The 27959-nt window shown below is 49.2% G+C and overlaps 4 protein-coding genes across 4 annotated transcripts; 2 read left to right on the forward strand and 2 right to left on the reverse strand.

Annotated features, from left to right (window-relative positions):
• Positions 1–41: 41 nt before the first annotated feature.
• On the reverse strand, positions 42–8342 carry LOC121591943 (WD repeat-containing protein 89). Its single transcript, XM_041913063.1, has 5 exons — positions 8218–8342; positions 7765–8151; positions 7138–7684; positions 6956–7061; positions 42–193 (listed from the first exon to the last, which is right to left on the reverse strand). The coding sequence occupies exons 1-5, from the start codon at positions 8225–8227 to the stop codon at positions 47–49; spliced, it is 1197 nt and encodes a 398-aa protein (XP_041768997.1). The 5' UTR covers positions 8228–8342; the 3' UTR covers positions 42–46.
• Positions 433–6960, forward strand: LOC121591940. The gene is made up of 2 exons (XM_041913059.1): positions 433–3338; positions 3407–6960. The coding sequence occupies exons 1-2, from the start codon at positions 1123–1125 to the stop codon at positions 3447–3449; spliced, it is 2259 nt and encodes a 752-aa protein (XP_041768993.1). The 5' UTR covers positions 433–1122; the 3' UTR covers positions 3450–6960.
• A 70-nt stretch (positions 8343–8412) lies between the features above and the next one.
• On the forward strand, positions 8413–11413 carry LOC121591939. Its single transcript, XM_041913058.1, has 4 exons — positions 8413–8782; positions 8857–9229; positions 9316–9779; positions 9845–11413. The coding sequence occupies exons 1-4, from the start codon at positions 8540–8542 to the stop codon at positions 11396–11398; spliced, it is 2634 nt and encodes an 877-aa protein (XP_041768992.1). The 5' UTR covers positions 8413–8539; the 3' UTR covers positions 11399–11413.
• Positions 11410–27325, reverse strand: LOC121591937 (cubilin homolog). Its single transcript, XM_041913051.1, has 14 exons — positions 27133–27325; positions 26203–26481; positions 25438–26119; positions 25135–25365; positions 23066–25061; positions 20338–21744; positions 19920–20263; positions 19464–19824; positions 19065–19397; positions 18808–18998; positions 15631–18736; positions 12806–14118; positions 12647–12727; positions 11410–12577 (listed from the first exon to the last, which is right to left on the reverse strand). Exons 1-14 carry the CDS (start codon positions 27210–27212, stop codon positions 11681–11683), a joined length of 11301 nt encoding a protein of 3766 aa, XP_041768985.1. The 5' UTR covers positions 27213–27325; the 3' UTR covers positions 11410–11680.
• Positions 27326–27959: the final 634 nt, after the last annotated feature.

The raw sequence follows: 27959 nt of genomic DNA on the forward strand, positions 1-27959 counted from the left end.
AATTAACACAAACGCACGTTCTCTCTTCTTATGACGCGCGGCACGATCAATACGGCTTCGCGCGGTGACTAACGTGCAGCTTTTGCTTCAGACTTTTGCTCGCCCCATTGACGCCCGTCTGTTCCGACCCATCCGTTCGGCACTTCCAGAGCGTAATCAAACCACATTCGCCCGTTGCAATCAGATACTGGTCCTATTGGTGTGTTTTGGGAGGGAGAAGAAATAAACAGGGCCCGTTAATGGGTGGGAAATAAAAAGAAACGATGTAAAAAGATAAGGCGCGCCCGCCGAACGATGATAACGACAAGATAGATGTGTGCAGGATGGGATCGGTAAACTACTTCCCCTTTCCGCGTGCAAGGGGTGTCATACTACTACTACAAAGGCGTGCGTGTAGGTACTTAAGAAAAGGAAGTGAAAGGTATATGTTACGCACGCGATTCTAAATTTCTTTTTTTTACCAATCTGATCATAGTAACCATTATTTATCCTTCCACGTGAAAATAAGATGTTTCTGGAAACACGAATTATCCCGTCCGAACGGATATTCGGGTAAACTTGTGAGGATAAATTTAGTATAAAAGTAGGCCATATTTTAAATAAAGAAGGATTCAAACGCAGAAGCTCTTGGAGTAAAGACGTTTAATTCTAAATATCCGAAATAGGACAGAGCCCCTGGATTTCCGAGCCAAACACCCCCTTCCGTCTGCATAGGCTTCCCAACCTTGGATCAGAAGCAACTAGCGGGAAGGACTGGTTAGTAGGCGAAGTATCAAATACTCTGTCCACTCTGCTGCTGTTTGTTTCTCCTCCGTTACAACCCTGCAACTCTTGCTGAGGGCCAAACCTTCGCGTGGCCTGCCGGAGAAGCTCGGTTCGTAACATTTGGTGGCTCCAGAGAGGAAGAAGATTTCGCGGAAAATTACGATTCCGAAACTATCGGTTCTTGAAAGACGGAAGAAGATTGAACAGAAAATTTCTTTTTCGAAGCTATCGGTTTCTGTGAGAATTTTCTCTACGAAGCATTCGATCTAGAAGTCTGTTGTGTCGGAGACATAATTTTTCTGCTTGTCGAAAGGGATCTGTGTATTTTTTGCTGCACAGATATACTAACTTTCAACAATGGCGAGCAGAAGATCATATTTTGTTGAAAATGAGCAAGGTGCTTGTCGCTTGTGCACTAGGCCAGATGAAATTGATGATATGGTACGCTGCGATGAATGCGACCGTTGGTTTCACGCTTCATGCGTAAAGGTAATACGATTGCCCGATGAAGATGAAGAATTTGTTTGCGTGAAATGCAGAAACGATAGGGCGGAGTATATGGAAATTTCGCAATCCACAAATCAGGATACAACCCTAAAGGCACTAATTGAAGCGTTGAAAATGAGTGGTTTGACCTCATCAACTCATATCAAACGCATGACCCTCAATAGTTTGCCAAATTTTAATGGTACTTCAAAAGATTGGCCAAAGTTCAAACGTGCCTTTGAAGAAACCACCGAGGAAGGAAGTTTCAGCAATGTAGAAAACTTAAATCGTTTACAACATGCTTTGAAAGGAGAAGCAGAAAGATGTGTTCGTCGATTGTTTCTCGAACCAGACAACGTTCCAATCATTATGAAGAAATTAGAAGAACAGTTCGGGAGACCAGAACAAGTGTATCAAGATTTACTTGGAGAAGTATTAAAGGTTAGAGTCGAGAACCAGATGAAAATACCGGATCTGTCAGATGCTTTGGAAGACATGATCATCAACCTCAAAGCTATTAAAAAAGAGGGATACCTTCAAGACCACAGATTAGTAGATGAATTAATTTTTAAATTTTCGACCGATAAACAATTGAAATGGATCGAATTTAAGTCTAGCCTTGAGAAAAAGAACAAAATACCAACACTTGAACATTTTAGTGAATGGCTTTATCCGATAGCAGAAAATATCAGAAAATTGCCGAAAAGGAATGAAAGATTTCGACAACCTGTAAACTTTCATCGTCCTCAATTTTCGCCAAATCAACAACGTCCAGCGGAAATAAACAACAATCGTCCGATGAATCGTCCACCACAACCTCATAATTCTCACCCGATGAACACACAAACCAGACCATTCAATACACGTGTGCGGAACGTTCAACGATTTTTCCAGCCATGTCCATGTTGTCAGGGTTCTCACGCACTATATCGATGTGAACGTTTTAAGAATATTCCGGTACATGAAAGACTAGAAATAGTGGTAAACAGCCAGCAGTGTCAAGCATGTTTGACATCGAATAATCATAGCCAGAACAATTGCAATGCGGCTAGAGAATGCGGTATTCAAGGATGCAGAGAAACCCATCATCAGTTACTGCACACTGGCGACACAGTGCGGATGAATTATCATCAAACAATCCAAAATGTCTACTACCAGATTGTTCCAGTGGTTTTGCGAAACAATAATCACACGTTAGAAACGTACGCATTTTTAGATGCCGGGTCATCTTTAACACTCATCGAAGAGAATACGGCAAATAAATTGCACTTAAACGGTGTAACCGATCCATTAACCCTAACATGGACACAAAACCTATCGGTGCAGGAAAACTGTAGCAGAAGAGTGAGCTGCATGATCAAAGGAATGAACGAGAAAAAAGAACATTTACTTAATGGTATACGGACTGTGAAAAATCTACAACTGCCAAGTCAAACGTTATCTGGCAGCATATTAGCAGCACGTTATCCGCATCTTAAAGGCATCAAATTATCCGACTACCAGAAAGCTCGTCCAACTGTGCTGATTGGATTAAACCACAGTCATCTTTTAATGCCGGTTGGTCGAAAGATGGGACGACCGGAAGAGCCAATGGCGATTAAAACCAAACTTGGATGGTTGATTTTTGGCATCGACAAAATATGTCTATCAGAAACAAATCACTTAATGATTCACAAGAGCGAGGATTTGATGACTGAAATGATGCGACGATATTTTTCCACCGAAGAGTTTGGCGTTAAACCGGTGAAAACAGTAAAATCTCAAGCATTAGAGAGAGCGGAGACCATCATCGAGAAAACACTGAAGAAAACGGATGGTAGATACGAAGTAGGCTTGCTATGGAGAGATGATAACGTCATATTGCCGAACAGCTATAGCAACGCGCTCCATCGCCTAGCAACGCAAGAGAAACAGCTAGCAAAGGACCCTGGTTTGAAAAATTGGCTGTGCAAAACATTTGAAGAGTACCAGCAGAAAGGATACATACGCAAGCTTACGAAAGAAGAGTTGAAACGGCATTCACAAAAAATATTTTACATTCCTCACTTTGTGGTAGTGAACAAAAATAAGCCGATACCAAAGCCGAGGTTAGTATTTGACGCAGCAGCAAAAATCAACGGCGTTTCACTAAATTCACTATTATTAACCGGTCCAGACGAGATGGCATCTTTATTTGGAGTGCTCCTTCGATTCCGTGAAGGACCCATCTGTGTGTGTGGTGACATCAAGGAGATGTTTCACCAAGTGAAAATTCGGAAGGAGGATCAAGATGCGCAGCGAATTTTATGGCGTGACGGCGATAGTACCAGAACACCAGATACTTACGTCATGCAGGTTATGACGTTCGGAGCAACTTGCTCACCGGCATGTGCGCAGGTAGTGAAAAATCGCAATGCGGAAGAAAATAGTGAAATGTACCCGTTAGCACTTGAACCAATTCGAAACCAGCATTACGTGGATGATTACCTCGATAGTTTCTTTTCTATGGAAAAGGCGATCAAAACGGTGACTGAGGTGATTCAGGTTCACGAAAATGGTGGATTTCATATAAGAAATTTCATCTCGAATAAGCGAGAGCTAATGGAAGCTATTCCTCAAGAACGACATCAGGTGAAGGCTATCGTCAATATAAAGGAAAAAGACTCGTGTGTCGAGAAGATCCTGGGAGTCCAGTGGAACACACAATTGGATTGCTTCGGGTACAAGGTAGATCTTGGACGAATAAATCTGGAAAAGAAGCCAACCAAAAGAGAAGCTTTGAGCTTCGTAATGAGTGCATATGATCCACTTGGCCTCATTAGTCACATAACCATCCAGGGACGTATTCTAATGCAATCTATCAACGCCGCAACAAATGATTGGGATTCGCAGATTCCTGATAGTTTGCATGGAAAATGGATCGAATGGCTCAAAATGATCACCAGCGTTAAAGATTTAGCCATCCCAAGACCAATTGTTGCTTCAATTATGAATCCAGTTGAAATCCACACATTTGTAGACGCTTCACAGGAAGCATTTGCTGCAGCCGTATATGCAAGAAGCAATTTCAATGGGTGCTTTGTCGTACGACTAGTTGCAGCAAAGTCTAGAGTGGCTCCAACGAAGGCTTTGTCAATACCAAGACTAGAGCTACAAGCAGCAGTTTTAGGAGCCAGATTGACTGCTAGCGTAATTAAGGAGCTTAGATTAACGATTAGTCGTACAATATTCTGGAGTGATTCGAAAATTGTTCTTGCGTGGATTAACAGCGAACATAGAAAGTATGAAGTTTTCGTATCGCATCGTGTAAGTGAAATATTGGACACAACCAGTGCCAACCAATGGAGATGGGTATCCACAAAGGATAATCCAGCCGATATTGCCACGAAAATCACCAGTAATTCGTGGACATGGTACAATGGCCCACAGTTTTTACAAGAGCATGAACGCGACTGGCCTGGAGTACATGAAGTAGGTGAAGAACAGCACATCGTTACCGTGCACAAAGAAACAATTGCTCCAGAATACTATTTTTCATCGTGGGACAAATTGCTGAAGCACCAAACAGTTATGAAAAAATACGTCGATTTCTTGAAGAACCGGAGCAATTTTTCTCGAACCATATCGTACAGGGACATGGAAACGGCTAAACTCTCATTACTGCGAAAAGCTCAGTGGGAAGGTTTTCCTGAAGAGATGGAAGCTCTCGAAAAAAGAAAGGAGATTTCGAACAAAAGCAGTATTCGAACACTAGTACCGTTTCTAGATGAAAAAGGAATATTAAGATCAAGAGGCCGTCTAGAAAATGCATCATGCTTGCCATACAGCGCGCGTTTACCAATCATTTTACCCCAAAAGTCACGTGTTGTGAAACTTCTCGTTCGAGACTACCACGAGAAGTATATGCACCAGGCAGATAATGTTATAATCGGAGTTTTAAGACAAAACTATTGGATTATCAATCTACGAACAGTCTTAAAAAATGTGAAAAGTTGCTGCCAAAGATGTATTTTGAACACCGCTGCTCCTAAAGCACCTCTCATGGCACCGCTACCAACATTTAGAACGCATCCATACAATCCTCCATTTCTACATACAGGAGTAGATTACTTTGGTCCTCTAGATGTGACCGTTAAGCGCTCTACTGAGAAACGGTGGGGAGCGATATTTACCTGTATGAGCACAAGAGCTGTACACCTGGAATTAGCAGAGAAACTGGACACCGATAGTTTCATGGTGTGTTTGAATAACTTCCTTCATCGCCGCGGAAAGATAACACATCTGTACAGTGACAACGGAACAAATTTTGTTGGCGCAGAAAAAGAATTGAAGAAAATTGTCGAAGATATCGATCTAAGAATGGGACGTGAGGCTGCACTAAAATATAAAATAGAATGGAAGTTCAACCCGCCTGCAGCACCGCACTTCGGAGGTTCCTGGGAACGTCTGATTCAAAACATAAAGAAAGCATTACGACATATGGTTACTGAATGGAAGACGCGGCACCCAACACCAGAAACATTAAGAGCGACTTTAATTCAGATCGAATCCATTTTAAATTCGCGACCTTTAACACATTTGCCGCTAACGTCAGAAGAAGAAGAGGTTCTTACACCATTCCATTTCTTAATTGGTAGAGGTGTAGATTCCTTACCAGCACCTACTGAAACATCGCAAGTGGATCGGCAACAATTTAGATTGGCACAGCACAATGCTAAAACATTCTGGGATCGATGGAAAAAGGAATACCTGCCTACTTTGATCAAACGAAATAAGTGGACGTGCAAGGTAGAACCCATCAAGGTTAATGATATAGTGATCATCACGAATGATAACGCTCCACCTGGACAATGGCTTAAAGGAAGGGTAGTAGAGACTGCAACAGCACCAGATGGACAAGTTAGATCAGTGTCGGTCAAAACAGTCCAAGGTGTTATAAAACGACCAGCAGTGAAGGTTGCAGTCATAGACGTGGAGCAGAAAGAACATTTGCTGGTTGTGAAGAAGCCACCGCCATCACCAACAAAAAGAAAAGTGCTATCTGAAGTAAATTTGCAGAAAGTCCCGCCAAAGAAACGCATGATAGCTCCATGCAATTGGGCTCCGAAACTTATACAACAGTTGAAAAAAGAAGATGATGTATGAATCGCGGCCAATATAGCATAATCCATTGGGATGAATTATGGTGGGGAGAATGTTACGCACGCGATTCTAAATTTCTTTTTTTTACCAATCTGATCATAGTAACCATTATTTATCCTTCCACGTGAAAATAAGATGTTTCTGGAAACACGAATTATCCCGTCCGAACGGATATTCGGGTAAACTTGTGAGGATAAATTTAGTATAAAAGTAGGCCATATTTTAAATAAAGAAGGATTCAAACGCAGAAGCTCTTGGAGTAAAGACGTTTAATTCTAAATATCCGAAATAGGACAGAGCCCCTGGATTTCCGAGCCAAACACCCCCTTCCGTCTGCATAGGCTTCCCAACCTTGGATCAGAAGCAACTAGCGGGAAGGACTGGTTAGTAGGCGAAGTATCAAATACTCTGTCCACTCTGCTGCTGTTTGTTTCTCCTCCGTTACAACCCTGCAACTCTTGCTGAGGGCCAAACCTTCGCGTGGCCTGCCGGAGAAGCTCGGTTCGTAACAGTATACAAAAGGCGCGCGCTTAAGCTAACAAACGCTTGCGGTATAAGATTGGTAATGCAAAAAAGAAAATACCTTTTCGTTGTACACACTGGCGCGTACTATCTGCTTGTTGCCGCCGAACGATCGATCAGGAAGCAAGGTTTTGTTGTCGTACCTGAGCGTGCGTAAGCAATCCTTACTGGAAATATCAATTTAAAGAAAAACGCTATCAAAATATCCGTAAAAGTGTACCTTTAACCCGTTAGCACACTTACCCTCGGTTAAAATTGGACCCCGCCAGCACGAAAAAGCTCCCATTGCCGTAGTTGTGCGTACCGACCACATTGCAATCGATTGCCGACGTGCGGCGCAACGATTTCGTTATCTGCGCACGATCGAACAACGCCACACTGTCCTGGCTTTCCACGTCGTACAGATGCAGATCGTTGGTGGTCGTTACGCACGACACCAGATCGCGCCCGGTCGGATCCGCGTGCCAGTTGATCGAATCGACGGCCGTTTCCACGTTGAAGCAGTACTGCATTGCGTCGTCTTCGGTCAGCTTCGATATGTCGAACACGTTGATCAGCCCGTCCACGCTGGCGCTGGCGAACAGATCCGGATTGGTGGGATGAAACCGCACGTGCGTTATGTCATCGCTGTGGCACTCCCAGTAGCAGCCGAGATAGTTTCGCTCGCGCACGTCGAAAAACAGGAGAAAACTGTCGCCCGTCTTCTGCACCTCGCTGGACGCGCACAGCACCCGATCGTTCTGGTTGATGTCACACGAGGTCATGGTTTTTTTGGCGCCTTCGGAGGTATCTTTGGTAAGAAGAGCTCATATAAACTTCAGAAAGATTCACAACGTTGGATCGATTTGCACACGGATTTGGAAAGCTCACCTTCATACCTAAACACCTTATCACTGGTCCGTACATCGTATAGGAAAACACTGCCATCTTGGGTGCAGCACAGCAGGCTGTTCGGATCGCCGTTAAAGAACCGCACGCCACGGATGCCACTATCGTACCGTCCGAGCGTTCTGCTTTCCACTGCAAGTTGCCCGCCCTCGCGCACTCGAAACAGCTGCAGCTCGCAGCGCGACAGGCCGACGGCAATTTTGTCGTAATCGCATGATTGGGCGATGTGTAATCCACAGGTGCGCTTTAACGAGGCGGCCGTTTCCGATGCGGGCGATATTTGCTGCTGAAACAGTTGAATCAACTCCTGATCTTCGCACGAATTCGCATCCGGAACGGGCGACTCTTCGTCCGAACTTTGAAGATCAACTAACAGGGGAAAAACGGTACTTTCTGTAAAGGGCTATCCAATAAACGTACTGCAGCTTTACAAACCATCAAACATGATTTTAATTACAGCAAAACACGAGTAAAAAAGGGTTGGTATCGGTGAACTGCTTCCGCGGCTTCGTAAACATCAACAACAAACACGTGCCCCGCCGGGCACCAGTTTGACAGCTGCCAACAAGCGATCAAAGGGGGCTTTATTTTGTTTGGCGCGCTTTCTCACTTCCACTGACACTTGTTTGATGGGCTGTGTTTACTTGGATTGGCGTTTGTTTCCCCCTGGTACAGGCCAGCATTCCGGTACCTCCGGGTACAGCACACCGCAGACATTTATCAGTGCTTTTGTTGCGATTTATTCCCACCCAGCACGATGAGCGAAACGAAAGTGATACTAAACAGTGCCAACGATCTGCTGCTGCTCGGCGATGCGATCCGCAGCGTGCCGCTAAAGGACATAGCGCAGGCCTCGCTGAAGGGACTGCGACGACAGGAAAGTGACCTCGATCTGTACGCGTTCCTCTTCACCGATGCGATACACCTGTTTGAACCGCAGGAGTTTGAGTTGGAAATTTCCTGCACCATTCTGCCGGAGCTGGTTTGCTTTCTTGAGAAAGTGCGTCACCCAGGAACCGCACGAAAACCGGGGGTGTAGATTAGGTCCTAACGCCCGATCCCGTTTACTTGCAGATACAATCGGAACTGCAGTCCAATGCGCTGTCGTTCTTCTTCGTGGAGAATCTCACCATTCTGCTGAAGCTTGCCGACGTGCTGCAGAAGCTGGTGGAGTATCTTGCCGAAAAGGCGGAACAATGTCAGCTGCTACGCTCGATTGTCATATTTCCCGAGTACCTGTTGCGGTGCTACACGATCGTGCGGAAAAACTATGTCACGATGGCTCAGGAAGCGGAAGGGCTGGAAGCGATGAAGTCTTTGTATGCCGCTTGCAAGAAGCTTCTGGTTGCGTTTCTGGAGCTGCTGTATCCACGGGAAGCGTGCCCCGGGCGGGGGAGCTACTTTCGAGCAATGGATCACGATGAAGAGTATGATTATCTGCAGAAAGGTAAAACGGAAAGCCCCAACATGACAGGGATCGCTCATTATATTGGAAGAAAGCATAAACATGTTCATCCTTCCCTTCTTCTTCAGTGTGTACTCTGCTAGCAAGTGTGGCCAACGAAATCAGCCCCATCGATTCGCTGCTAGCCAGTGATGTATGGAAGACGGTCGTGAAACTGTGCACCGAGCACGTGGATCAGCTTATAGCACGACGAAGAACGGCATGCATCGGAGAGATAGTAACGATCCTGAACAGCGGAATTAATGCTTCCTTTTCGGATCTGCGCACTAAAAACGAACCCACAAAACAGAGCACGATCACGCTGAAGCTGAACGCATTCTTCTTACGCGTGGTGCTGAAGCTGCTGAGCCTGGTCAAGCAACACATTGACGTGGGTGTCTACACGCCCATCATCAGCGCCGTGCTGGAGGTGAAAGCTTGCCTTCACGGCCAAACGTTATGCACTGAGCTGGCAGCGGGCGTCGAGCAGTATCTGCACATTGGCTATATGGCTATCGTGGAAAATTCGTTCCGATCGGAGGCGTTTGCAAAGGTAATACTAAAAGCACTTAAAACTATTTTTATTTAGTTTTTAAATCATTTTCATTCATTCTTCAGGCGTTTTCCCAGTATGAGTGCCGTACGGTGCAAGAAATACATTCCTACTACACCCTGACCATGCACATCGTTACTCAAATCGTTACAAACGCAAACGATAATGCCTTGCTCTCCCTGTACTGCATCCGTGTCAACCTTCTGCAGCGCGTATGCGTCTTGCTAAAACGATCCGATTCCTTGCTCTTCGAAAACCCCTCGCTCTACAAACAGCTAGTCGTTCACTGCTCAGCACTGGTGCTGATCGGTGTGCGGTTGAAAGATCGGGCGGCTCAAAAAACGATCGAAGAAACACTGGTACGAATGATCCTCCACGAAGAGCACTGCCACACGGCACTGCTCGGCATCGATCTTTGGTCCGTATTTGTCCGCTACCACTCCCCGAAACTCATGCACAGCTATCTTCTATTCTGGAAGGCAGTTAACGATCGCTATTCGATCTTTACCACACGACCGACGCAGGTGTACGTGCGCCAGCTGCTGCGGAACCTTTTCGTTTTTCTACCGGTCGCGCACAAGGAGCGACTGCTGGACGCTTTTCCCATTGGCGATGGCAAAAACGATCGATTGTGGGCCGCCGTAGGCCCGTTGCCGAACGAAATCGATGAAGGTAGAAGGCGACAGTTCACGGCGGGCTTGGAAAAGCGGCTGATACAGTGCGTGAAAACGCTTCAGCTTACACCGGGAAACGTAAAGGTGTTTTACGAAACGCTTGGCTTGTTCTCCATCGCCGGAGCAACGACGAAATTGGTGGATCCGTCGGTAAAGAGCTTCTGGAACGCGCAGCTAAATTGGGATGCGATTATGAAAACGACTCCCACCAGTTGCATATTCGATTGTCTCGAACGAAGCGCAACAGTTTCGTCGGCCAATTCCATGTTGAGCATCAAAAACGCGTCAAGCATAGGCGATGCGAGACCATACATAAAGTATCAAGTCGGAAAGCTACTGCTAAAAGCTGATTCCCTAACGGACGTGTCGAACTGGCTGGAAGTGCTTCTGCGCGACAAAAGCGCGTTCGTGAAAGCATTCTCGTTCCATTTGCTGTCCAACCTGAAGGACAACCATACACCGTCCGTAGTGCAACTTCTAAACAAACAGCCGCACCTACAATCGCAGCTCGCCCGGTGGCACTCGAACGCGTCTGTGAAGCTTTCAACGATAAAACCTCGTGCCAACGGAACGATAACATCCGTTGCGCACCGTTGTGCGCGGAAAGTTGATCACACGCGAGACGTACAGTCAACTGGCGATTTAACGCAAGCGATTAACAACCAAATCGATGAACTGTTTCCGGACGACGATGATGATCTTGATGATGTGGACATGTTTGCGGACAACAGTTCGCAGACGAAGAAGCGTAAATTTGAACCAACGTCCAGCGAGCAGCGGGAGGGCGAAGGTGAAGTGCCAGTTACCAAGTGCCTTAGAGGTCTGCAGAGCGCCACTGACCAGCTGGAACGATTGGTTCCATCAGCAAACCATCGCCTACAATCGTCGCAGAAAGGGCAGCTGAAAAGGATAATATCTGCACTGACGAAAGTGCTCGACAGCTGACGGCCGCTGGGTAAGGTATTGTAAATATATTTGTTTTATTACATGACAGATGCAGGCATGTTACATTTAGCTAGTTATTCTGCTGGTACAACTGTATAGCATTCGGATTTGGATGATCGTTAGCTGTTTGATGAACAGAAGGCAGACGCAACTGAAAGATATGTCAGCTTTTGAATCCCTCATTTGTCTCCAATTTTCAACAGAAAAGAAGAATAAAAAAGCTAACCAACTTTAAGCAAATTTTTAAGCGAAGCAATGAAAGAACCCCATCCCTCAAACCGATTAATAATCATTCACCCCTACACCCTTCTCCACGCCCATAAACTTGATAACCCATCCGACGCCGGCAAAGTTTTGCGTCTTCTTGTAACGCACCCGGATCGTGCTGCCGGTGCCAATGTAGTTGGCCGGGCTTTCCCCACCGCAGTGTTGCCGTACGACCTTCTCCTGCCCGTCGTCCGCCTTCGGGGTCTTTGGATCTTCCTCCCGGTCCAGCACCTGCAGATAGTCGGTCGCACACGACGACTTGCTGCCCAGATCGAACACTTCGAAGCGCAACGCCACGAGCAGATTGTTCGGCACCGTCACCGTCCACAGACATTCCATGCGCGTCCGATTGTTGGCCGGATAGAGCGGGCTGGTAAACACGCCACCATAGTTGTACAACTCGCCACCACAACCCTGGCCCTGGTCGGTAGCAACGTACGTCGCATCGAGCTGCAACGACACCAGCTCCCGGTCGGTCGCCGGGAAGACGAGCCGCAGCACGTTGCCGGTCGTAAAGAGCGGGTTCGGGGTGGCAAAGTTGCAGTACTCGCCCAGCAGCCGGTCGGCCGACTCGTGCGTACCGTCGTACGCCTTGAGCGCGTGCACCGCACAGTCCACGTTGTACAGGTAGAACATGTTGAAGTACAGCGCGATCGTGTAGTTGTGCGGCACCTGCACCGTGATCGTGCACTGCTGGTCCTTTTGCAATTCGTTCTGCACGATGCGGCCCTGCAGGGCGGTATAGTTTTTGGCGCACACGCTGCTCTCGTGCACGCGCAGCGAGACGCCCTTGCCCTCGATCTGGCCGTCGCTTTCGAAGCTCACGTACACCCGGTTGGTGATCGATACGTACGGGCTGGGCAGATAGTTGCTGCCGCAGTAGATGTTGTACGCGTTGGCGTACCGCGAACCCTGCAGGATGGGAAGCGATGCGATGGGGGTTAGATTTGTTACGCGGTGGAGCGGTTGCGTCACACTTACGTGATAGAAGCTGGCCTTACTGCTGCTGCCACCGTTGAAAATGAGTGAATCTCCGAGACCTTCGTAAATGATCGACTTTAGCTGCGAATGCAAATTCCAAAAGAACAATTAAGCCAATCCAATGATTCCACTAAGCATCTAAATAAGAACGTAACTTACAGTAGCATCCCGAATGCCGATGTAGTCTTTACACTCTCGCCCACCCTCATCGTACTGCTGCAGATCCATCGTGAGGAACTGTATCTCAATCTGTTTCCCGGGTGCGGCTTCCAGCAGCCACAAGCACCGGGCGTTCGGCGGGTACTTGCCGCTGCCTCCAAAGTTGGGCGTATTAAGCGTCACGATCGCACCGCCCGTCAGATTCCGGTTCATTGCGCCGCAAAGCGACGGAACCATCGTAACGGTCGCATCGAACAGCGTACCGCGCAGCGCAGAATCCGTCACATAGCGCAGATGCAACGTCGAACCGAAGCTGGACTGCGCATTCACACGCTCATTGCCGCAGAACCGGCCAAGCAGCATCGAAAACACGCTACCTCCATCCCGCAGCTCGACGTAATCGTCCGTACAGTTCGCGGTATTGCGTGCCGAACCCACGTGGAACTGATCGAACACCATGCGCAGCGTGTAGCCGCTCGGTGCGCGGAACACGTACTGACAGTCCTGCACACGATCGTTCCCGCTGCCGATCACGTTCAGCCGGTAGCTGGGCGTCCGTTCGTCGAGCGTAATGTGCTTGTCGCAGTCGGGCGAGTACAGTACCAGCGCCGTCATCTTGGCCCGCGAGGTCGAGAACGATTCCGTCTTGAACGAAACCATACCGTGCCGGGTGCCGCTGATCGCGATCGCCGGCGCGTGGCTGGTCAGATTGCCGCACAGCAGCGCCAACCGCTTGTCCTGGGTCTGTTCTAGCCCCCGGTACACCTCGACCATGTCGAAGTAGCACGATTCCGTGTGGTCCATCTCGAGCGTTTCGAAGCGTACCGTCACCTTCTGACCCTGCGGGATGTCGATGTACCAGCGGCAGACCAGGGCCGGCCGGTACATACCGTCCGGGGGAAGCTGTTCGGGGCTTTCGATGCGCCGCGAGCTCGTAATGTTTGCGCCGCACGTGTCGAGCCGGTACTCGAACCGGAACCCGCGCGCCTGTATGTACCGATCGGTGCGGAACACGATCGCGGCCCGATCCTTCACGCGGAACCGTGCCGGTGGAGTTTTGCGACAGTACGTGCCCACCTTTTCCCAGGTGATGGGTTCGGCGTATTCCAGCTTCCGGTAGACGGTGAGGTTGTCGTAAGAGCACACGGACGTGACCACCGAGTCCTCCAGGTCGAAGTCGAGGAAGTTAAACTCGATACCAGCATCGGACGTGTTCGCCAGGATGGTGTAGTTGCACACCTGCATGTTGTTGTACTTGGCCGGATAGTTCGGGCTGACGATGACGTTCGTCTCCTGCTCGGCGTAGAATATTCCTATCGGGTGGGAAGCAGCACAAGCATGCAGTTTTAGTCATTTGATATAGAGATGAATTACTTCAACTGGCTGTTTTAAGTAGGTTGATAATTAAACCGATGACGGTATGGCCGCACGTAGGTCGTTACTTCATTGATGAAGGAGACAAGGTTGTGCATCCCATGATGAAAACAAAATTAGAGGAGAAATCGAAATAATCCTTGCCATGAAGGCTCACTTATATTAATAAAAATTTAGTTAAAATGTATTACTTTAAAGCATTCCAAAAACCTTTTGTCCGTATACTCAAAAGGAAGCACGAAAATTGATTCCACATGGAAAATGTTTCGACAAAAAGGCAACACACTCCTTACATGTAATGTAAGCATGTAATGTTTATGGTTTGAACGGTTATGTTTGGAGCGATAGTGGTTAGGAACCTTTGTGACCGATAGCGTTCGTTTGGGTCGATAGCGATAGCGTTTGGATCGTCGTTCATATGCACGTATTTAGTGCGATCGTTCTTAGGAACTTATGAACGATTTTTCGAACGAATTTCGTAAAAAAAATATTTAGAGCGACCGATCAAACGATGATCGTTGAAATGTCGTTCATAGAAAGGATATTTGGTGTAATTGTTTTCAGAAATATCACGAACGATTTGCTGTTCATACTATTTTTAGAATGATTTTTTTTGAAATGGAGCTAAAGAGCGAATTTGTATGAGCCTGATGTTGTTCACTTACATTAAGGAGGCTTAAAATTTCCCATCATTAGTTCATACTTATGAATCTTCGGTAATGAGTGGTTTGAATCTGGATTTGTGATTCATATCAATCAAGATTCGTTAAAGTGTAAAGACTCATACGAATCTCCAAGATTAATTTATCTAAAGAGTCATGAATATCTAAAGATATACTAATCAGGAGATAAATCAACCTCTAAAGCGTCATCGTTTGCCGTATCTATCGGTTCAGTCATAATGTAGTACTCAGGAATCGTTACGACGGGACTCGAAAAAGAGACCAAAACAATGGTGCAAAAGATTACAGGTGGATGGATAAAATTGGCTCATTCACTTAGGAAGCAAAGTGCAATACAGAGAAAAGCAATAAAGTGGAAAATGGTTCATTCTTCATAAATCATGAGAATTCATCAATTTACAGAGATTTGAAGATTGAATTTTGAAGAATTGTGAATCTTTGCAGATTGATGAATCTTAGAATTTGTGATTCAGATTCTAACATTTGCTTTAAAGATTAATTCATTTTCATGAATCTAAGTCAGAGTTATCCCAATAGCAGCAGTTAAAACGACCGTACGTTCTTAAATTGTTCCCTTTGTTGGTCCGTTCGTTCATGCTTGGGTACGACTGGAAATTTTCGTTACTGGTAGAAGACCGGACGAACTGCAGTGAAACATATTGGTGAATACAGTTCGTCCATTCGCTTGAAATATGAACCCTAAGCAGCTGTTGTTCATTCTTCCCATCCTCTTTTAAACTGAAGAGTCTTGCAAATGCGTCTACTTACCACCACAGTTCGAGTTCCATTGAATGGTAAAACCATCGCCCTCGATCGATTCGTCCGTTCGGAACACCACCTTCATCACCGTGCCGGATGAGTTGAAGCTGGGCGGTACTTCCTTTCCGCACACCCGGCCCAAACTAACCCACTCCCGGTTGCGCTGCTGATCGAACAGCTCCACGTAGTCTTTGGTGCAGTTGGGACTCGTCTGCAGGTTGAAGCGGCCCGTAAACCGAACACCAATATGTTGACCCGCGTTCGCCTGCAGCAACCAGATGCACTCCTGCCCGGGCAGATACTTCCCGTCCTTGAGCGCTGAACCAAACGTTTGCGTGCCGGTGTGCAGTGTACCGCCACAGCCAAAGTTTTTGCTGCTAAGGCGCAGCTCAAAGTCCGAACCCGCACTGCCGGATGACCCGTTGGCCGGCACGGTATGATATTCGACGAACAGGAGGTGCCGCTGGGTAACGATACCTTCGGCGGGTGGCGCTGAGTCTTTGCAGAACCGCCCGAGCAGTGGGCTGCTCGGTCCGGGACCGTTGTACACGAGCAGGTACTCCTGGTCGCAGGGCTGCTGGAGCGTGAACCGCTCGAACGCAACGCTGATCAGCGTCTGGTCCGGGAAGGCCACGTACCACGCACAGTGCAGGCCGTCCCGTTCGTACGGTTCCAACCCGACCGGGTAGCTGATGTTGGCGATGGTTCCGTACACACCGCCACACTGGTGCACGCGATAGTCCATCCTGAACGCTAGCACACCGCTGTACGCCGTCTGCGCCGTGTTGATGACGGTGTTGGGAAAGGGCGACACTACCACCACGTTGGTCGCGTTTACGCACAGCTTCTTCAGCACGTTCGTGCCACCGATCGGTGTGGCGCTGCGCGTAATGTCTACGCACATCCGCTCGAACGGACCGGCATACACCTCGCGGAAGTTGAGCGCCAGCGTGCCAACGTTGGGCTCTGCGCTTGGATCGCGCGACAGCGTCGGGTCGGTGCGCTTGTACGTGCACACCGCCGTCGTTACGTTCACCGGGCTGTTGATGCTACCCTGCCAGCCGTCTAGATTGCCCTCGCACAGCGACGACTCATCGCTGGAGTAGCGCAATCGGAAGCCGCGCCGCCCGGTCATCGCTTTCGAGAGGTACTGCACCATCATCCGGTTGTCGCTCGAGTAGATCGGTGTCGTTTTATCGTTCGTCGTTACGGCCTTGATGCGCACCTGGTAGTTGAGTCCGTCGTAAAATGACAGCCGCTGGAACCACGGGTACGGTGCGGCCTGATCCGCTATGTCCAGATCGATAAACTCGACCTTCACCCGCCGCCCGGCCGGCACGGTGATGCGCCACTCGCAGAACGAAAACGGCTGCATCGGCTCACCGTACCCGTTGCTCGCGAACTCGCCCGATTCGCCCACCAGCGAGTGGCTGCAGCGGCTGTAGTTGATGGCGTAGTTCAGTCTGAAGCCTCGGAAGATCGGATTGGGCGTGTTGGCGGTGAAGACAATCTTCACGTTCGGTACCACGCTCAGTATCGGTTGCTTCGGCACTTCCTGGCCGCAAAACTTGCCCAGCTCGACCTCCGTTTCGTTCGGTGCGGGTAGAATGGAGAATATGCGCACGTGATCCTGGCCGCTACAGTTCGCCTTTATCGGCAGGTGCAGATCCTCGAAGGTGAGCTGCATCATGCCGTACTGTCCCTCCTGGATGTAGTACTCACACACGGCCGGCACCGGATAACCGCCCGGCTGGGGGAAGTTTTTCGACGTGATGGTACCGTGCGAACCGCGCTGCACGCCGCCACACTTGGCCAGCGAAATGCGCAGCTGAATGGCGCTGTTCGGTTCGACGCGATCGTTAAAGTACTTCACCTGCAGCGCGTTCGTGCGCGTGATGATGCGCTTGGTCAGATCGCCGGTGCAGGAGTGCAGCAGCTCCGGCGCCTGGGAGGTGAGCCCTTCGCGCAGCTGGACGTACTCCGACCGGCAGCCGGGCATCCGGGGCAGCAGCATCTGACTGAGCAGCTCGACGCGCAACAGCTCGCCGGCCGGTGCCAGCACCTTCCAGAAGCACTCCGTGTGCGGTGGCGGCACGTCCGGGTAGTTCGGTGTCGCGATGATCGTCGAGTTGGACTGCGCGGTCAGCACGAGATCGCCCCCACATTCGACGCCAACCTCGCGGTACACCAGCCGGAACCGGTTCGCACCGGTGTCGCTCGGCCGGTACTGCACGAACGCCCGGTTGCTGCTGGTTTTGATCGGCCCCGGCAGCTCCGTGCCCGAGTACCGCCCAATCAGTGGCGAATGGTCATCGATACCGTTCATGACGGCGACGAACCCTTTGTTCGCGTACGGCGTCGCAACCGAGGTTATGTTGAGCTGCTCGAACGTAAGCTCGATCGTACGCCCCGCCCGGACGCTGATGTTCCAGCTGCACGCGTCCACTAGATCGGGCCGCCCAATCGGGCTCGGTGCGGGCGGTATTATCGGCAACGCGTTTGGCTGCGTGATGACCCCGTTCGGGTCGGTAAGCAGGCCGCCGCAGCGCAGAAACACGGACCCGGTGAAGCCGGTCCGATTTTGGTAGAAGTCCGTTCGGAAGTCCACCTTCAGGTGCGGCGAGCCGTGGAACTTGTTCGCAACGCGCAGGAAATAGGTGCAGACGCGCCCGTACGATCGCCACGTGGCGAGATCGGACGAGTGGAATACCTCGATGTAGTCCGCCAGACAGTCGCTCGACTCTTCCAGATCGACAAAGGTTAGCACCAAAAAGGGATGGTAAAGCGGCAGGGCGGACTGGAAGATCCAGCTACAGTTTAGCCCATTGGTGTAGCCGTTCGGGTAGCCCGGGGAGGTGAGATTTTGTACGGTGTCGGTGCTGTTTAGCACGATCGTCGCATGGCCGTCGCAGAAGTACTCATTGTTGACGGGGATGTTGACCGCGCTGCTGACGAACTTCTGCTGCCAGCTCAGCGAAAACGACGACGATTCCATAACGTCCGAGTGATCGAGCAGGATGTACACCACGTTCGAGGTAGAAGTGACCGGGTCCGGTTTGATGTAGCCGCAGCCTGTGAGCAGGGAGGCAGCCGTCTCATCATACCCGTCGTATATCTGATGGGAATGAAAATGGAGAAATGGGGAAGAATTCTTGATAGTGAAGATCGTCGAAACGGATCACTTACCAGCAAAGCGCCATCACACATCAGCGGATCATCCGTGTGACGATCGATCGCATATCTGTTGAAGGAGATCGCGATCACAGACCCGATGTCGACGGTAATGCGCCACGCAATGTTATCCGCCCTGGCGTAGCTTCTAGGATACATTGGAGATGTGATCGTACCACTCGTACCGGTGATCTCACTCATCGTATCTAAAACGACGTACAAAATCCCAGCTAAAAGAAATCCAAACGACGCATCGCGACTTCGCATCTTACCGTAAGAGTACTCCGCCCGGAATCCCTTGGCAACGCCCGCACCGTTCGAGCGGAACTTGACCCAGAAGCTGCTCGCTTCGGTCAGATTCGTTGGCGCCTGGTTGCCACAGAAGTCACCCAGCAGGGGACCATTTTCATCACGCTCGCGTACCTCCAGGTAGTCACCGTTGCAGTCATCCGACGGTTCAATATCCAGCTCCGTGAAGAACAGCGACATCTTGTTGCCAGGCGAAGCGGACAGCTTCCAAACGCACTCAACGTTCAGTGGGTAGGTGTTCGGGTAGTTCGGGGAAGCAAACTGACCCATCAGTGCCGTCAAGCGTCCACCGCAGGCTACAAAACGGAGGAAGTACGTCCATGAGCAATCTCAATTACGACCACTCCAACCCCCGAACTTACCATTTTCAATAGTAGTGTACGCCATTTCCACGAACAGGTTGTCAATCTTGCTCAGCAGCAAGTCCTCGGAGCTAACGAGCACGGTTAGCGCATTGCCATTGCTCACGATCGCCGGCGGAATCTTGTGTCCGCAGCCTTCGAAACGTTTCGGCCCATCCGTGGTATCGCCGTCGTACACGGTAACACTGGCAAAGCAGTCGCCCTCCAGGTCCATTACGCTCAGATGTGCGATGGTCAGCGTGATGCGTTGCGTTGGTTCCGGCGCTATCAGCACCCAGGTGCAGTTGTCCGATGACATCTTGTGCGCTTTGTTGAGCAGAATATTACCCGGCCGTTTCACTTCGATGCGTGATCCACAATTCTAATGATATTGAAAAAAGCAGGGGATATAGTTTAGCATCTACTGAACAGGAGAGGATCTTTCGATCTTTGGAGAATAGGATCTTTCGAAACTACCGTCATGAACTCTGCCTGGAATCCTTTCGCTTCCATGCGTTCGTTTGATTTGAAAGTGACCAGCATCTCGTGCCCGGTAGACGAAACGGACGTCACGTTCGGTTCACTGCCACAGGACGTCAGAAGCAGCTGGTCGGCGGAGGCGACGTTGCCATCGTACACCTGCAGCGAGTCATTGATACAGTTGGGCGAACGTTCGATCGCTAGCGACTTGAGGCGGAGTTGGAGCGTATGCGTAGCGTCCGTCTGGATGAGCCACTGGCAGGACGCGTTCGCAGGGTAGTTGGACGGATAGTTGGGTGAGCTGATGAAACCCTCGTGCAGTGTGATCTTACCGCCACATTCTGTAGAGCGAGAGAAAAAAAGCTTCGACTTTAGTAGCCATATAATCTGTATTGCAAGACAGAGGGATACTTACTTGCATCCGTTGTCCTGTAATTCGCCCGGAAACCCTTGTACGTGAACGTACTGTCACTGTAAAACTTCACAAACAACTCTGACCCGCTGCTGGACAGATGTACCGGTTCCTGCTGCTCGTGACAGATCTTCGTAACCTGCTGCGTAAAGTTCGCATCGTTCGCAATGTGCAGCCCATCGAACCGGCACTGATCGTTCGTCTCCATGTGGAAGTCATCCACCGTCAGCTCGATCCGCTTGCCCGGCTCCACCCGGATCGTCCAGTGGCATTCTGTCTCCTTCGGGTACTGGTTCGGGTAGTTCGGCGAGGTGAACGACCCCCACGGTTTGGTCAGCAAACCGCCGCACCCATTAATGGACCATTCCGCCCGAAAGCCCATCTGCTCGCCGCTCGAGTCCGTGTGGAAGATCAGATCGATCGACCGGCCCATACTAATGATCGGGGGCGGTTTGTTGGCACAGTAGCGCCGTGCGACGGGAAGATCGCCCGTGCCCATCTCCTGCAGCTCGACGTAATCGAATGGGCAGCGTTGGTGCGTCGCATTGCTTCCTGTCTGCTGCGTGATCGACTCAAAGTCAAAGTGGGAAAACTCTAGATTGATCTTATTTCCCGGCGGTACTCGGATCGTCCACCGGCAGTCCATCGAGGCGGAGTATTCGTTCGGGAAGTTGGGCGACTCGATCACTCCTCCGTACCCGGTCAAATTGCGCCTGCAAAGGATGTTGTACTTCAGCTGGAAGCCGCGCCGCTGGTTTGTCTCGTCCGTGCGCATCCGGATGATCGCGTGGTTGGTGTCCGTGTCCAGCACGATCGGGTCCGTTTCTGCGTTGCAGAACCGACCGAGCTTGCGGCCGCTCGTATCGATACCGTCGTAAATGTCCAGATAGTCGTACTGGCAGTCCTTGTGCGATTCCATATCCATATCGGTGAATACAATATGGATGGCCGAGCCTTGGCTCATCGAGATGCGCCAGGTGCAGAGCGCGTTCTGTCCGTACGGAAGCGGATAGTTCGGGGAGATGATGGAACCGCGCGGTGAGGTCAGTACTCCGCCGCAACCGGTCGTGGCCGAATCCCACTCGATCATGAAGCCGGCGTAGTTGCGCGAGCTGTCCGAGTAGAAGCGCAGGTACAGCTGGTGGCTGAACGAGATCGTACCGTTGAAGTTGTCCTCCCCACAATAGTTTCCGATGAGCGGTGCGTTCTGCGTGCCACCGTTGCGTATCGTGAGCCCGTCGAACCGGCATATTCTGTGCTTTTCCATCTTGAATGAGTGCACGAGCAACATAATTTGCTGGCCCATCGGCACGGTGATGACCCACTCGCACACCTTGTTGGAGGGGTAGTTTTTGGGCCAGCCAGGCGAACGGATGATGCCGCTCGTGGCGAAGAAGTTGCCACCGCAAGCTGGAATTATGCCGCGAGGAATTTTTTTATTATTATGACTACTATTATTATTATTATTATTATTATTATTATTATATTTTTTTTTTATTGGCGATTATTTGTTTGTCTCTGAGTTTATACAAATGTGTTCTTAAAGCTAAGGAAACAAGTGGGACGATGAATCATACGAGACGAGACGAGATAGGCATTGGGAAACTGGATCTTTGTTGCCGTATAGAAGCTATTAACCATTAAAAGCGGAAAGAATGGGTCACTCTGACGGTGACGAGAATGGGGGGAAGGAATGAGGAGAAGTGGTCTGTCACGCAGGCGTCGTGAGTAGGAATCAAGGATTATTCAGATAGACATTCGGGACAGACGGGAACTTCGTCATTCGATAAGGTATGCCTGGATGTGATATTTGCGAGTTTTTAAAGTTTCGAGAACGAGTAATCGACGTCGAATAGGATGCGAAGGAATTGCATCCGACCAGTCGGGAAATGATGTGTGACTTTTTGCTGAATTCGTCCGATCATTTTGGTATTTGCCCGGCAGTTCACCAAACAACCGACGCATTCTCCAGTATAGAACGAACCCAACAGCATTACAAGCAATAGAAGGGTAGTGTTAGGACCTCTGCCTCATCCTGTGGGAGGGGCTGTCAGCTGGTGACGTTCGCAGTGAGCATCACGGCCGGTGAAGGAATAGACGTGCTCTCCCCGCTCTTAATTGTAATAACAAACCAAAGATTAGCAAATACATTCTATTCTGTTTGTGTCGTATACGTCTCGAGAATACTTTCTTTGTGTGGACACAACAACAAGGAAGGGAATGTAAATACAAGGGATCCTAAATTTCAGAGGACATAACTGCGGAGACATAGGCCGAACATCCTGTTTGTCTAATTTTGAGTGTTTTCATTACGATAATGTCTCGTCAAGTCATACGCCAAGATATTTTGAGACGGTAACTTTGCTAAGTTTAATTCCACAAAGATAGTAATCATGCTTGATCTGGTAAGTGGTTGGCAAACTTTGCGCCCTTGAAAAAGTAAAATTGTAAAAAACGGCCATAAAGTCCCTCGTCAAGAGTCAAATTCATAATCCAAGTATACCAATGTGTCAGTGTTCTTTAAAGTATATGAAGGGAAAATTGCTTTTGAGAGTAAGCAGACTAAGCAGCTAGAGCCGAAAGATACCTTAAAATCGATACAGCGTCAACTTGACAGCGTCATGTGGTTAAACGTCGATAATTAGAACATTAGACGATGTATAAATGGTTAGCAAAGGTACGATCATATACCCCTAGGTACGATAATATACCCAGGGTCTACAGCACTTACACTTTTCCACATCGATAAAGTTAAAGGACAAGCTGAAGCCATCCTTCGACGAGGAAGAGTCTGTCACGAACCGGATCGTCACCATGTTGCCGGTGCTGGTAATGGCTGGCGGTTTCTCCGTACCGCAGTACCGCCCGACCAGACTGTTCGCCATTGACGAGTTGTCGAACACCTGCACGTAGTCGTACACGCACCAAGCACTCACCTCCAGCTCGAAGCTGTTCCACGTCAGCTGCACTGCGTGACCCGCCGGCGCCACAATAATCCACTCGCACTGCGCATCGTGCTGATACTTGCCCGTCTCGGCGATCATCGGCGATCGGATGATGGTGTCTTCACGCATCAGCACACCGCCGCAGCTGACGTCGTGGAAGGAGAAGTTGCCCTTAAAACCGCGCCCCGACACCGATCCGTCCGACACGAACCGTAGCAGAAGCACATTTTTCGACGAGATCGTCTGAGGTGGTGATTTGGTGCTGCAGTACCGCCCAAGCAGTGTCTCGTTAGTTGGCAGCAGTCCATCGTACAGCTCCACATAGTCAAGCTCACACTTAGGGAAGCTGTTCTTCTCAAAGTCAAAGTCCTGAAAGTCGAGTACGATCGCCTTGCCGAGCGGTGCGTGAATGACGTAGTCACACAGCTGATCGGATGGGTACATCTGCGGGTACGAGGGCGATATTAGCTCCACCGCGGGATCGGTAAACGTACCGCCGCACTTAATCTTGTACAGCAAGCTAAAGCCCGGGTTCGGTGCCGACCAGTCGGTGTGGAACTTGAGCAGCAGCGCGTTCCCGGTCGAGGTGAAAAGAGGCGGCATCCGATCACCGCAGAACTTCCCGAGCGAGGGATCCTCCATGCTGGGCCCGTCAAAGATCTCCAGATAGTCGAACTTACAGGCCTCACTTTGCTCGAGATGGAACTTGCTGAACCGGATCTCCACCCGGCTCCCGACCGGTTGCTTGATCAGATACTCACAATTCAGATTGTTCGGATACACGTTGTCCGTTTGCGACAGAGGTGAACTGATCACGCCCTCCCGCTGCGTATACGTCCCACCACATCCGGGCACGCCTTCTACCACCGCGTAATGAATCTGAAAGCCGGCGTCATTGCCGCTCTCGTCGCTGTGGAAGTGTACCGTCGCCTCATTGCTCGGTGTGATCAGCGGTGGCGGATGGGAGGTGTTGCAGTACTTGGCCAGCAGTGTACCCTCATCCCGCAACCCATCGGTAATCTCCAGATAATCGAAGCCACAGGTTTCGTGCACCTCGATCTTCATCGTGAAGAAGGTGAACTGCAGGCGACGACCCTGCGGTGCCTGCAGATACCACTTGCAGTCCCGATTTGGCGGATAGTTACCGGGTGTGCCGGGCGAAGCTATAAGCCCATGGCTGACCGCCGCTATCGTGCCACCGCAGACCGGATCGATGCTTTCCCACCGCAGCTGGAACCCATCGTGCGCTGTCGCATTGTCCGACCGGAACCACAGATAGAGCATGTTATGTGTGGACTGGAAGTTACCACCACGCGGTAGCTCGTTGCCACAGAACCGGCCAATGATTTGGGCGGCCGACGTGCGTCCGTCGTGTATCTGTAACCAGTCGTACTTGCACTCGCCCGAACTGACCGGATTTTCCAAGCTGAACTGTGTGAACGTCACGTTCAGGACCTGCGTTTCGTTCGTCTTGATCAGCCAGGCGCAACGCGCATTGTGATTGTACGTGCCGTTAAACTCGGGATACCGCAGCGTGCCGGACATTTGGAAGCGGATGCCACCGCAGGTTCGCGTAGGCGTTTGACACCGTAGACCGGTGTAGCCAGCCGGACAACGGCACAAAAAGTTCCTGGTGCCACTGGAACCGACACAAGTGCCACCGTTTTGGCACGGGTTCGATTCGCAGGGTGAGGTCGTGCGCATGCAGTTCGGTGGATTGGTTCCCGGTGGACAGGCGCAGCTGTAGTTTTGTGCGTCAATCTTCGTGCAGGTGCCACCGTTCTGGGGGAGATTCGACACCAAAGCAATTAGCGATATATTCCACACATTTTTCCGGGTTAAATCCGACACTTACCCTGCAAGGAGCACTGGCACAAGGATTCATTGATGAGCGATAGCATCCGTTCGGGCCAAACCCGGACCCAATGTAGCCCGGCAGACAGATGCAGTTCGGCACAGCACTACCATAATCCACACATCGGGCCATCGGATGGCAAAGTCCCTGTGTACACCGGTTACCCTGCGCCAAACACGTCCTACCATCGCCAGTGTAGCCCGCTGGACAGTTCCCACAACGATACGATCCCTTAAATGTAACGAATGATGAGTGCATATTACTAAAACCCTTTCAAAAGTACCCAAAATCTTCTGGATTTACCCTCGTATTGATACACTGCACCGAAGGCGACGTACTGCAGCCTCCGTTGTTCGTTTCACACTCATCAATGTCGACGCAGTAGAACCCATTCCCGCTGTAGCCCGCCGGACACGGACCACAAACGAACGAGCCCGGCAAATTGATGCAGCTCACTTCCGGGTCCTTCGAGCAGTGTGGCTTCGATTCGCTACACTCATCCACATCCACCGAACAGGCCGGCGTCAGCCCGTTCGTCTTCCAGCCCTGATCACAGATACAGCGGTAGCCATCCTTTGCCTGCACGCATGTACCATGACCACACAGATCGGCCCCAGCTGTGGCACAGTCCTGCGACCGGGTGTTACAGTGGATGCCACGCCACCCGTCCGGGCACATGCAGGTGTAGCCACCGTGTATGTTCTTACACGTCGCCCCATTCTGGCAGCCCAGATCGGTGCCCGCAAACAGTGCACACTCGTTCACGTCCGTCGTGCACGTCTGGCCCTCCCAGTTGCTCGGACACAGGCACATGAACGAGTCGTACTGAGCGATGCAGGTGCCTCCGTTCTGACAGGGTCCACTGGTACAGCGGTTTACCTGCAGCGTGGTCATCAGGAGAGCCACCTTCGTTTCCACATTGCGGACGCGCCGAGCAAGCGCACCGATACGGGGATTCATCTGTGTTACATTTCGTGATGAAGATCTACAGAATAACAAAAAAAAACACAAATTTTGTCCGTTGAGAGCTTCTGAAGTTAGAAGAAAGCTCTTATATGCTCTACTTACTGCTGTTCGAGGGTTTCAACACGCTTTATCAACCCATAAGGACCGCTGACGTACGTCGCAAGCAGCTGCACCTGATCGGCCACACTGCCGCCGGGCAGAAAGGGTTGGCTGTCGGTTGACGGTCGTCCATCGATCATCATTTTCGACAATGTTCGCAACACTTGCTCAATGCTTAGCCCGCCGATGTTCAGATGACCGCTTCCCTTCATGTAGAAGGTAATATTCCTGTCCTGTGCCGATTCGATAATAATGTGCCCATTGGTGGCGAGTATTTTGGCCCTAGAAGTGGAGTTAAAATTTTAGGGAAAAAGTGTCTTACAAGAATCTACTTTTGATTTTCAGTATGTGACTAGATCATCAAAATTTCAAGGTCCTAACTGCCGTTTTACAAAGAGTCAAGTGGATGAAGATCACTGAAGAAATGAAATTAATTTCCATGCGGCATAACGTACAGTAAATAAAACTTCTATTGCTGCTTTTATAGCTGTTCTTTCGATAACTTGTTCCACATATTTCAAGTTGTGTGCGTATGTAAGAGAAGAACCAGATAACGTTGTACGCCCCCATTGGATATGTTTTGCTCATATCAACAAAAGTTACGAATTTTTGTAAAGCAATTAAACACTTGAATACTGTAAAATTTCACGAAAACTGTTCACACAATGTATATAATTACAATTTTTTTAACACAAACTTCTGGTACACTTGCTGTTGGTTTCCACTTTCCAAAAGCGTTATCACATCTATATTTTGCTATCTTGTGGTAGGCGTATACCATTCTCTTCTAGAACACATTGTACGCCCATTTTGCTTTGGTTTTTGTGTTATAAAATGGGTAAAATTTGATATTATACTGATCACAAAAGCACTTTTGATACTTCAAGGAAATATTTCACTTTCTCTCGTTTTATGCACTAGTTTCACACTTACTGATCATCAAATCCACCTTCAACACAGCAAAACACCCAAAACAGCACATACAGTGCAATGCGGTTGGATTTTAACCACATTTTTTATTTCATTCACTGTTCACTTCACGTTTAGCAATATTTCACCATTTTTTCACTTCACTTAAACACTTTTTAAAACTACACTTTGGAGGTTTTTGTTCTGATCACTTCCAAGCGATCGTCACTAACTGAGCATCCAGCATCAGAGGATCGTCTTTTATAGGGAAAATCTGGATATTTTACTGTTCTTATTTGTAATTATAATTATTGGAAACACGCTGAACCAGGGCGTTTAACATTGAATAGAGTAAAACACCCCCTGAAACTAATACCACAAGTGATAACAGGATATAAGGCTTATTTGTGAATGAGTTGGCCGAAGAAGTAAACGATATTGCATGTTTGGTGATATGTTGATGAATGGAAAGAGTGGTTTTTGAACAGATAATAATGTTTATCATTATCTTCTCTTATTTCTAGAGTGGATTGATCAATGCCTCGTCTCAAATGTATCTACGATCATCCCGCTATAATTCCAAAGGTACGTAATTCAATAGCTTTGTGCTTCTCTGGGAAGATTTAAATCACTTTTTTAAATACTACTAACATTATGCAAAATATAATGAATTTATGATATAAACATTAAATTTAATACAAATTATTTAAACGCAAGAGATACAAACCTGTCACACCATGAGGCACAGGAAGGGAGCCTTACCGGTTGTACGGTGTCATGCTCATCGCATGTATATAACTGATTTGCTCATTTTCTTTCCTTGCTTAGTCGTTTTTTTTTTTTGTTTATTT

This window comes from Anopheles merus, chromosome 2L (genome assembly GCF_017562075.2).
Source record: "Anopheles merus strain MAF chromosome 2L, AmerM5.1, whole genome shotgun sequence".
NCBI classification, from domain to species: domain Eukaryota; kingdom Metazoa; phylum Arthropoda; class Insecta; order Diptera; family Culicidae; genus Anopheles; species Anopheles merus.